Below are 12,841 nucleotides of genomic sequence, written 5' to 3' on the forward strand. Positions count from 1 at the left end.
TCAAAGGGGCCGTCTCTGTTCTAGCTGCGTTGTCGGATGGCCATAGAAGGAGGAGGGGTACTTTGTCTGACCTCACAACTAGCCTTAGACAGCACATAGAAAGATGGGACAAAGTACTACGTGTACTTTGTCCCCAGGGGAACAGAACAATTAACAAAAATTGTTTTGAGAATTCTTTTGTAAGCTGCAGAATCATTTTCTTATTTCCGTTATGGGCCTAGTAATTTGGTAAAACTTTGTCAGTTTTCTATTTTGATCACTTTTTTGAGAAAACATAATTTTCTTTTGGTGGTATTAACTGTTATCAGTTATTTAATTTATATCAAGCGTTGTGTTTGAAAGCTAACAAAAAAAAAACCCTTTTTGTAATTTGTAAAATAATTTCATCATGCATTGTTCCAGAAACATAATTTAAATGTTTGGGCAGATGGTGTGAGAACAGATTGTAGAATATCATTTGTTTATGTATCACTTCAGAATCATAAATAATAACTATTATCAAATTGATAGGCCAGTATCTGAAATGAATCACTATGGTTAACAAGGGTAAATAGCTACAAGCAGTAAAGCAGTTAACACAACAAACAGAGCTTTAAAAATGACACATTTGTGCGAATTGAATGATTGGGTAAAGTGTTGACTTAACCACTTAAGCCCCGGAAGATTTTACCCCCTTCCTGACCAGGGGGTATTTTGAGATTCGGCACTGCGTGACTTTAACGGACAATTGCGCAGTCATGCGACGCTGTACCTAAACAAATTTGACGTCCTTTTTTTCCCACAAACAGAGCTTTCTTTTGGTGGTATTTGATCACCTGTGCAATTTTTTGATCATGCGCTATAAACAAAAAAAGAGCGTAAATTTTGCAAAAATAACAATATTTTTCACATTTTTTATATGAAATTCCCCAAAAAAAAAAATGTAAAAATCTAAATTTTTTAACATTTTCGGCCAATTTGTTTTATGCTACATATGTTTGGTAAAAAAAATCGCAAAAAGCGTATTTTGATTGGTTTGCGCAAAAGTTATCGCGTTTACTAACAAAGGGAAAGATTTTTGTCATTTTTGTTGTTTTTTATTTAACGCGTAATGGCGGCGATCTGCGATTTTTTTTCCGGTACTGCGACATTGCGGCGGACAGATCGGACCCTTGACTGACATTTTTGACACTTTTGGGGATACCAGTGACATTTCTACAGTAATCAGTTCTATATATATATGCACTGTTACTGTAAAATTACACTGGCAGTGAAGGGGTTAACTTTATTTGAGAGGGAGGGGCTGTGTGTATCCCTAGGGGCGTGATTCTAACTGTGATTGGCTGTGGCTTGAGCTGTAGGAACAATGATCAACGGTCCTACATAGTAGAACCGTATTGATCATTGTTTCTACATAGGGGAGAATGACAGGCGGCTTGTTTACACTAGCCACCTGCCTTTCTCCCTCTCCACCGACGATCGCCGAGTGACCGGCGGATATCGGGTCCAACGGTCACACGCGCGGGGGGGTCCGTGACCGCGTGGGAGCTCCCCAGAGCCTCACAGGCTAGTGACGTATATATACGTCACTTTGCCTGTGAGGGGCTGACCACCGCAGTATATGTACTTGCGGCGGTCGGCAAGTGGTTAAACAACAGCCACCCGTAGCCACATCCCTAGTTCAATTGAAAAATAAAAATTAACAAGTATGGTGGTCGTCAATGCCGTCCAAGAAAATTACAGGCCGGTGACCCATCACACTATGTAAATGGGATTTTAATGGCTTTGGGATAGTCTGAAGTAATAGACAATTAATTAGTATAAAAATATTGCTTTATTGATAAAACATAACAATACATATAAAATATTAAGAGCATATTCTGTAAGCATGTACAAGGTGATTACAATCCAGTGCATCAAAGACATGTGGAAATAGTACAATGTGACTTGGTAAGTCCTACATGTTTCGCCGAGGCTCCCTCTGCACGCCAGACTTGGATGTGGGGATCTCCTTCAGAGGCATTGTAATGCACAGTGGCACCTAGCACAGACATATATCCTTCCTCCGTGTTTCATGGTCCTGGAAACGCTCTCCACGGATTGTAGATTTGGACCAGTGCTTGCCCTGTGGGTATCCTGGGGTCTGGATACTGGTTTTTAACCCTTTCCTATGGCGCTTGGATTACATCCTTGTTTCTGTTTCTCCTGTGTTGGGACCTTGGTGTATTTGGCATGCTCTGTGATCTACACTTAATGCATCTAGAAACAGTGCTGTGATTCCATTATACTGTCCCTGAAGAAGCCAATATGAGAGCTTTTCAGCCTCGGCGAAACATGTAGGACTTACCAAGTCACATTGTACTATTTCCACATGTCTATGATGCACTGGATTGTAATCACCTTGTACATGCTTACAGAATATGCTCTTAATATTTTATATGTATTGTTATGTTTTTTCAATAAAGCAATATTTTTATACTAATTAATTGTCTATTACTACAGACTATCCCAAAGCCGTTAAAATCCCATCTACATAGTGTGATGGGTCGCCGGCTTGTGATTCTCTTGGACGGCATTGACGACCACCACACTTCTTAATTTTTATTTTACATTTGTGCGAATTGGGGGCGGTTTCGCATCCATTTCGCATGACATACGAGTGTGACCAGCTCTCAATGGAGCCAGTTCACACATGTTTGGGGCGGCCACGGTGTTCCTATGCGTTTTTAGATCTGTTTCATGTGCCAATTCAAGCAAAAATTCAGACCTGAATTGCACCTGAACCGGTGAACAGAAATGCATCGGACCCTAGGCTGAAAACGGTGACCGCACCTATGTGAACCCAGCCTTATATTTTACTCAACTTAAGTAGAGTGCATATTCTTTTCTTTCAAATCGATTGAAAAAAAAAAAAAAATAATTTTTGTGTGCTTTCTTTAACCACTTGCCGACCGCCGCAAGTACATTTACTGCGACAGTCAGCCCCTCCTGGGCAAAGCGATGTAGTACTACGTCGCTCGCCCAGGAGCCTGTAGGGGGCGAGCGCGTGCCGCCGGAGGCGCGCTCCCGCCCGTTCACGGCCATCCCCGCGCGAGTGATCGGCGGCTCCGATGTCCACCGGTCACTCGCGATCTCCCGCTGGAGAGGGAGAAAGGCAAGCAGCTAATGTAAACAAAGCCACCTGTCATTCTCCCTGGTGTAACAGCAGAGACTATACGACCCTGCTATGTAGGAGTATGTCTCTGTGGTTACATCAAAAGCCACGCCCCTTGACAGTTAGAAGCACGCCCCTAGGGACACACTTAAGCCCTGGATCTCTAATAAAGTTAACCCCTTCCCTGCCAGTGTCATTTTTAAAGTCACGCAGTGCCGAATCGCAAAATAGGCCCTGGTCTTTAAGCAGCCAAATCCTCCGGGGCTTAAGTGGTGAAGAAACTTATCCAGTTATCTTTCCTATTATGATGGCATTTTTGTACTTTTTTGGCAAGTTGGTTGAAAAAAAGGAAGAATCTTTTAAACTACCATGGAAAGTGGAAAATAATATATTCACATTTAAATTTATCATTTTATTATTGATCATTTGTAGCTGTTTATTCCTTATGGGCCAGATTAGTTTCCACCTTCCGGATATGGTCCTACCTATTTAGCAATAACTCATTGCTTATGACACCAAATTAATGTTTTTTTTTGGAGACAATTCATTAAACAGTAATGTTTTCCAATATTTTTGTTTACTTTCTACATATCAAAAAGACAAAAATTAAGTACAAAATGTACTTTATTAACCTCAGTGGCTTAAAACTGATAAACTTCTCATCAACCTAAAAAAATTGCAGGTAAAAACAGAGAAAAATTGTGTACTTTAAGGCTGGGTTTACACTGATGCGATGCGGGAACTCGCAGGCACTTCATACTGCTCTCTGCGAGCCGCTGTGGGTGTTAGTGTAACATTAATGACACCCCAAAATTGGTTCATAGAATGCAGTGCAAGCTGTGAAATCAGACGGGAATTGGAACACCCACGTGATCCGATTCCAGTGCGGACTAAAAAAAGGGTCCTGCTCCATTTTGGTCCAAATGTAATGCGATTTCAGCCAAACTATGCATCTGAATTTGCAACACACAGACCGCATGTCATGTGCACAGCGATGCGGTATGAATCACATGCGATGTCTGGCAGCGCATCAGTGTGAACCCAGCCTAAATGTGTACTGGCAGTGTTTTTCCTTTCTGTAAATTATTTTTTATTCCCTTGCAATGTGACTTTGAACTTCCTAGAAAATTTGACTGCTACTAATGGCCTAGCAAAGCCCCTTCCTTTGTTGCACCTCATAGTCTTCTCCAGTTCTGGGAGTGTCTAATACTGACTGTGTTTACCAACTTCTCTAGCCTTCTTACATAACCTTTAGGCCTCATGCACACAGGGCGATAGAAAAAACGAGCTGCAGAGCCTCCCTTAGGTTTTCTTCCTCCGATCTTCTCAGCTGCCAATCTGGTCCTCCACTGATGATGTCTCCAGTTATAATGTCGGCTCTGCTCTTTGCGGGTTCTTATATAGCCATTGGGGGGGTGGCCATCCAGTGACGTCACCCATAGACCCCGCCCCCTTGTGTCATCACCTGACAGTGCGTGAAGAAGAAGAAGAAGCCACAAAGAGTGGAACCGGCATAATCACGCGAGACATCGTCAGTGGAGGACCAGATCGGCAGCGGAGAAGATTGGAGGGAGAAGACCGGAGGGAGAAGTTCGGAGGGATATTTTTAATAAAGGACTTCTCAAAACCGTCTCTTGTAAATTATTTACACTACACTGTCTTTTTTGGGGTGAATGGATGGATAGGGGTACAATGCACTCATACCCATTCACAGGGGGGGAAGGATCTGGGGGGGCCCCCTTTTTGCTGGGGGTGTCCAGATTACGATAAGACCCCCATAACCACCATCCAGGGTTATCGGGAAGAGGCCCTTGTCCCCATCAACATGGGGACAAGGTGCTTTGGGGTATGGGGGGGGTGCAGAGCCCCCCCTACCCCACAGCACCAAATTATTTAGGTTAAGGGCGTGTTGCCTAGTATGGTCCAGGAGGGGGTGGGGCCGCTCGCTCGTCCCCCTCCCCTTTCCTGACCTGCCAGGCTGCGCGCTTGGACAAGGGTCTGGTATGGATTTTAGGGGGACCCCACACCGTTTCTTTGCGTGGGGTTCACCTCAAAATCCATACCAGACCCGAATGAGGCCTTTATGTAGCTGCCAGGGGAGCAAAACAGGGGGATTTAATTGAGCAGTGATGGTGAACCTTGGCACCCCAGATGTTTTGAAACTACATTTCCCATGATGCTCAACTACACTGCAGAGTGCATGAGTATCATGGGAAATGTAGTTCCAAAACATCTGGGGTGCCAAGGTTCACCATCACTGCTTTAGAGCATGGGTGCTCAACCTGTGGCCCTCCAGCTGTTGCGGAACTACAAGTCCCATCATGCCTCAGCCTTTGGGAGCCATGCTTGTAACTAACAGCCTTTCAATGCCTCATGGGGTAGTTCTGCAACACCTGGAGGGCCACAGGTTGAGCACCCATGCTATAGAGTGTGACTTGAGTGACAGTTCTGAGTCCACTGAGACTACTGACATCACATCCAACACGGTGGACCCAAGCAGCCGTCTCAGGAATTTTGGACGTCTACACAAGGGAGGATTTTACATGTAGATAATGTGCATAAAATATGTTAAATGAACGTATAAACTTGTGGGAGGATTTTAGTTGACATGAATGGTTTGGGAACAAGGTCTCTTTATATTCAGGCAGAACCAGACAGTTAGGGGGAGATTTACTAAAACAGGTGCACTCAGAATCTGGTGAAGTTTTGCATAGTAACCAATCAGCTTCTAACTTCAGCTTGTTCAGTTAGGCTTTGACAATCAGGCTCGGTTTCCCTTTGTGCGATGTGGAAACCCTGCAAATCCACTGCGGGTTCCCGTATCGACCCCAACTCGCAAGCAGTTTACACTGCCATATGCGAACCGCTGGGAGTGTCAATATAAAGTTAATGACACCCCAAGATCAGTTCACATATAACAGTGCGAACTGTCAATTTGGACAGGAATTGGGTGTGAATACCCATGCGATCTGATTCTGGTGTGGACCAAAAAAAGGGTCCTGCACAACTTTGTTCCAAATACAATGCAAATTTAGCCATACAATCTGTATAGCTGAATTTGCATCACACAGACATTGCATGTGATTTGCATAGCAGTGCGGTGCGAATCACATGTGATGTCTTCCATCGCACCAATGTGAACCGAGCCTAAGACCTAGAAGCTGATTGGTTATTAGGCACAGCTGCACCAGATTCTGTGTGCAGCTGTTTTAGTAAATCTCCCCCTGAGTGACTTTGACTGAATTGTAAATATCCCCTTCAAAAACCATGTTACCAGTGTCACAGCATTGCTCAAGTCTCCTGATATAAAGTTCAAAAGGTTAGATGACCTGGCACCATGGGAAGCCCTGGGTATGGGGCTTTCAACACTGTTGCCTGTATACGTAAACATCTTCTTTTGGGTATTAATATAACAAAAATTTATTTTTAGATCATACAACTGCTGTAATCTTTACCATCTGCCACACCGCTATGACTTTTTACTTTGTATGTTGTTTACTGTATTTTTTAGATCCTGCAGGTATGGTTAGAAATCACATGTCATTAGGGTGTGTAACGAAGCAAACACCATCAATCCACATGACTTTTCCTGACTGTTCTTGATACTAAATTTAGAATCACTAAGATGCTGAAATGACATAACTGTGTTGCTTGTCAAACCTGAACTAACATATTGTTTTTCTTAAACATAAGTGCATCCATGGTAAAGTTTAGTTTACTTCTTAATGACCATGTGACCATGTCTTATGTTAGGATTAGCAGTAGACTGCTTGCCTGGGTTAGGGACCTAGACACACCTAGTGCAGCGTCAAGAAAGAGCATAGCTAATAGATCACATATGGAGAGTCTGAGGGTCAAATGCCAGATTGGGATGGCAGCCAAGAAGAGGGTGAGGACCACATAAACAAACAGACTAGAAAACTACAAAATGAGTGAACATAGACTAAAGGTTGTGTCAGCAGAAGTGGGGGCAGGATCAGGGAGTGCCTAATCTTAGCCAAAAGGGCTGGTGGTGGAGTTGTGAAGGACACCTCCAAGTTGTGGCCTTTGCTGTAGTCACAAGTGAGACAAACAGGATGGCCAACAGGGATACACTTGAGTGGCAGCAAAAAAGTGTCAGTAGCTCAGAAAGTTGTCAAGGGCAATCAGGCAGGGGCAAAAGCAACCCAACAAGATGTGCTGGGACAGAACTAACAGGGCTACCAGGAAAATGAACAAACAGCTATTCGAGAGTGGGTGTGGGCAACAGAAACTAGATATGAAGGCTGCCAGCGTAAACAACACAGAAGTGACCCAACAGATTGCCCTAGAATAGAAGGTTGCCAGGACAAGATCAGAGAAATATGGCCCGTACACACGGCCCGAAAATTGTACGAAAAATAATGCTTTAGAAGCGATTTTACGATAGTCTGATCGTTAGTACACAGCTTTCGATAGCCAATCTCGACAGTTCATCCGATATTATCTGATGGTGCAAGCATGGAAATTTTCCTTGTACAATACCAGATTGTACAATTTTTGTTTAATCATTACAGTTGTCCCCTGAAAATACAATACAAATACACTACAACACATTACATCACTTCAGAATAATTTTTCTGTCGCATGAGAATTTTCGTAACTTTAGTAACCTACTAATTTCTACTTGCGAGTAGCAAGCAAAAAAAATTAGACGATCGGTCGTCTGATTTTTGGATCGTGTGTACGGGGCATAACACATAATCTGTAGAAGCTGACTAGGAAAAGGCGTAGCAAGATACTTTCTGCTTTTGGCGGATACCAACAGGTTGATTTCTGCTTTTGGTAAATACCAATAGGTTGATTTCTTATGTCTTTCAGAGATCCCTGTGCCAACATCCTCCTGCTGAATTTTCCAGCCTTGCCTATCATAATCGCTATTATGAAGTTAGAGATAAACTGTATTTTTAGTTGGAATTTACGTTGAGCAGTGTTTACCCCAAACTTATGGTTGATATGCTTTCACATCCAGCTCCTTTATTATTTTTCTATAATATTAAATATAGAGATTTGTAGATTACCAGACAACAATGTATTCTGCTTAGCAAACACTGGAATAATCAAAAAGCCACTTAGGGAGAGCATTGTTTTCAAATAATCACGATACTAATTAACTTGCATTGTGAAAAAAGTCACTGTGTACAATGGTAAAGCTGGATGTAGAGCCTGTGTATGTAATGAGTAAACATAACTCATAAATCTTACAGCATGCATAGGAACATGTTATTTACTGTGCAAAATATACATATATTTTAAATAATCTGAATGGTAGCGACCGCACTCTGTGTTTGAGGTAAATGCCCTGGTGCTCACCCACCACAAAATACATACAAATCCAAAACAGATATAGAGGTACTAACCGGTCTTGCAGATGAGATAGATCAAAACAGCAGCGTTTGTTTTGTCGACGTTTCAATGAAGCTCAGTCCATCTTTCTCAAGAAACTACAACATGGAAGTGAACGGACCAATAAAAATGGCTGTTCACTTCCATATTGAAATTTCTCAAAAAAGTTGGACTGAGCTTTCGTCAAATGTTGAAAATGAAAATCTCATCTGCAAGACCCATGAGTGCCTCTATACCTGTTTTGGATTTATACATCTTATATAAATTTATATATATATATATATATTTACAGGTTTTTTTTTTTTTAGTATTTTAGGTCCTGGCTCAATAATTGGTTATGCAGTCTTTCAGAATGTAGTAAAATCAGCAGAGGTAAGTAATTAGTTAAAATGACTAACATCTATATTATCACATACTGTAGGAATAAGCAGAGGTGAAAACTCTTATTCTTTGCTCATAATACTGCCCAATTAAAACCCAGCTCAATCCCAAACAGTTTTTTAGTTTGGGTTAGAACCAATGTCAGGCGTTATTTCTGCCTCAGACCCTATTGGGTAATTTCCCACTAATTTTCCAGCCTCAATAATTGTACAAGGAGTGAGTTGGAAATGACCCCAATCTCTCAAGAAATATAAAACAAAATCCTCTGTTACCTTTTTTGTTGCTGTCTATGTCCCTTTTGGGGTGATTACCTCAGGAGGCATGCTTGGTGCATCTATGGGTTCTAATTGAATATTATTGAGGAGAGGGAAGATAGTTTTAACCCCACCCTTTGTAGATAAAATACGGTGCCCCCTACCTTCTAAGAACATCATTGGCCCTGCTTAACCTGTGGGTTTTTCAAGTGTTTCTCCCTGATGGAGTTGAGGGACAGAAAAGGGGTTTTCTAGTCATGCAGTGGGGCAGCCGAAGGAAGCATTCACCTGTCACTGCCACCACTTTTTATGCAAAGGTGATATTTGAATAGTTACGTTTTAAAAACTTTTCAGTAAAAAGAGTTTTTCCACAAATCCAATTGTATGGCCTTCAATAACCGTAGTCACACCATAAATGGAACCTGAATAATGTAATACAGGAAATTGTAAAAAAAAAAAAAAGGGGGGGGGATTGACAGAGGCCAAGGAAAAAAGAAAGTTCAGACAATGTCAAGTTCTTGTAATTAAACACCAGAGTGGTATATTGGGCAGACTAGATGGGCCAAATGGTTCTTATCTGCCGACACATTCTATGTTTCTATGTTTCTATGTAAGAATCTTACAATATTCTGGCATATCAGAATTAAGTCCCAATAGTCCTTGTCCGGGAACCCAATGCATTTCAACCTATTCAGTCTTCCTCAGGGGGATAGTGGATGTTGGAGTCACATTGGTTTTTCTAAATATATAGCGTATATTACAAAAGTATTTATACAAACAGAATAGATAAAGCATTTAATGTGTTAAAAAATACATGCTTTATCTATTGTGTGTATATATACTTTAGTAATATATGCTATAGCTTTAGAAAATTTGATGTGACTTCAACGTCCACTATCTCCCTGAGGAAGACTGAATACGTTGAAACGCATCGGGGTCCCGGGCAAGGACTATTGGGACTTAATTCTGATATGCCAGAATATTGTAAAATTCTTAACGCTCTGTGAGACATGGGTTTCGTCTTCTCTATCAACTCTAATTTTTGGGGAATGTTTTTAATATATTGTTTTAATACATTTTCAAACTTTACTTTTTTGCATAACTGCATGATCCTCTAGGCATCGTTCAAAGCCCCTTTCCTTCCCCTCCTGGCCCTTGTGGTGTGAAGTTTCTAGCAGTTTGGGACAGATGTCATAAATATGATAATAATCCTATGTTTGTACAGCCACTTGATTGATAGTTGAAAGTTCTCGTAATGATCAGAAAAGTTATAGTCAGGCAGAATTGTTGACCTTTTCGAAGGGAATTTCCCCAATGAAGCTTTTGGCAAGGAATTGAATAACTTGTGGCCGTTGTACCTAGCTTATGGGCGAGGTGAGTAATAGGTGTCCTCCACTAGGACATCACTACCAAAGTGCAATAATTCTCTCTCTTTATCTCTCTCTCATCTAATAATGGCTCTACCCTCCTGTAAGAATCCAAGCCAGCACCCAGACTGCCTGCAGGTTGAAAGAAAATAATCAAACAGGTATCCCTATCCACACTATAGAGCATGTATGGAGGAATCACCTGCTGTGGTTTTTATATTCTGACAGCCTCAGCCGGCGCCCAAATCTAATTGGATGCAGCTGTTGTTAAGTTGACTATTCTCTGATTTCTCAATTGAAGGGTGTCCAGCAGGAGGTGGCCGACAGAGAATATGGAAACAATATGTCCTACAACTGGGACAGTAAGTGAAGGGAAAACTTCCCCACTAGGACACAGGCATCAATAATACCTAACAAGGTTCTAAACCTTTACATTCTACCCAAAACTAAAAGGAAAATATTGGCTCAAATTGTCTTTAAATTCTCTTTTAAAGCTAAAATCATTCTGTAGTTCTTTGCTCACTGCATATTTATGTTGTTATATCATTCATAATATATACATGCATTCTTCTAAAGTGTATTTTAGCTTCAAAGATATGACTTATTGCAGACAATAATGTTTTTGTAATTGTCACTCCTAGGTTCGGCCTCTCTTCTATCTTAGTCTTTCTGATTTGCTCCTCGCAGTGTGTTGGCTCATTGGAGCTGTTCTTTATAGGAGATCATGTCAGCACAATGTTGCATGCTATAACATGCAGGCAGTGGGTCAGGTAAGTGCTGTACTCCGGTATTCTTACATGTCAGTCAACCGTCTTCATTACAGAGATCAGGGCATCTGTTTGTCAAATGTTTGAATATCATTTTTCTATGCTGATAAAAAAAATCTATTAAACCTCCAAAATGATTAGAGTATATGCAGTGAGACTGCACATACAGTAATACACATGATTGTCTTTTTTGTTTGCTTTGTGCTGAAGCAGAGGTTAGAAGACCCTGTACTAGCAGCATGCTAGAGAGTTGGACCGCTGTTTAACACAGCGCAGTCATCTAGGTCATCTAGGTCTCCAGCAGTATGATTTGCCCCCTGCCAAGTGCTCCTATCAACAGTGCTGCTTTAGAAGCTTGATCACTGCTGATTGGAGCACTGGTAGGGCATTTCCACCCTCCACTTGCACAGACCAATCTATTTATTCTTTGTTGAGCAGTGGTCCGACTCCCTAGCATGCTGCTAGCACTTTTGCAAAGGACATGTTTAGTACTCTACAGTAAATGCTGCCTGACTGCATTAAAGTAATAACTATGGAAGCTTCAACTGGGCCAAAATGACTGATTTAGCCAAATTTTGCCAAAATTTGCTTCAACTTTTAAATAAGTGAATGGTACTTCCACGCTACCATTGTTACTGATGTGGATATATGTGTTAATACATTCAGTGGCTGCAGCAGACACCTAATAGCGTTCCCACAACTACAGTATCTCACAAAAGTCAGTACACCCCTCAAATTTTTGTAAATATTTTATTATATCTTTTCATGTGACAACACTGAAGAAATGACACTTTGCTACAATGTAAAGTAGTGAGTGTACAGCTTGTATAACAGTGTAAATTTGCTGTACCCTCAAAATAACAACACACAGTCAATAATGTCTAAACTGCTGGCAATATAAGTGAGTACACCCTAAGTGAAAATGTCCAAATTGGGCCCATTTAGCCATTTTCCCTGCAGCCAGAACACAATAGCGCCATGGGGGGGGGGGGGATTAACCCATCAACACTGACTGTGTTGAAGAGAAATCTAGCCATTTTTTTTACTTCCACTCATAATGGAAGGAGAGAAAATTGCATAATCTATGAATCTATGGCAGGGTTTCACAAATAGGACTCCTCCAGAGGTCTCTATGGGTTCCTTTTGAGCAATTTTATGCCTCTCAGATAAGTTCCCACTAACACCATTGATTTTTTATAGCTATCTGTGAGGGGATAATTCTTCCCAATGACCACAAATGTAAGGAGCATTCTTCCCACTTACTATCACTCATGAGTCTTAGATATAGTCATGTTTAGCAGGGGTTCCCTGAAACCGGAATGCTAAGGCCCGTACACACGATACGAAAATCGGAAGTAAAATTTAGTCCTTTCGGCAGCCGATTACGAATTTTCGGATGACAAAAACTGGATGTTCAGGCTATAAAATTTTTATTGTACGTCAACACAACGTCCAATTTTCATTTAATCAGTATAGTTTTTGTCCGAAAAAATTGTAAAAGCAAGACTAGGCATGCTCAGAAATGAAAGAACACATACAAAACAATTCAACACAAGACATCACTTCTGAAGTAGA

The 12,841-nt window shown here is 41.2% G+C and overlaps 1 protein-coding gene across 1 annotated transcript in view; it reads left to right on the plus strand.

Moving 5' to 3' along the window:
• TMEM116 (transmembrane protein 116) overlaps positions 1–12,841 on the plus strand; it is a 107,788-nt gene that overhangs the window by 52,057 nt on the left and 42,890 nt on the right. The window contains exons 3-4 of the mRNA XM_082243805.1: positions 8,806–8,869; positions 11,141–11,269. Coding sequence (XP_082099931.1) covers positions 8,806–8,869; positions 11,141–11,269 — 193 coding nt within the window. The remainder of the gene's footprint in view (positions 1–8,805; positions 8,870–11,140; positions 11,270–12,841) is intronic.

The sequence above is a fragment of the Pelophylax lessonae genome (genome assembly GCF_965119305.1).
Source record: "Pelophylax lessonae genome assembly, chromosome: 1".
NCBI classification, from domain to species: Eukaryota; Metazoa; Chordata; class Amphibia; order Anura; family Ranidae; genus Pelophylax; species Pelophylax lessonae.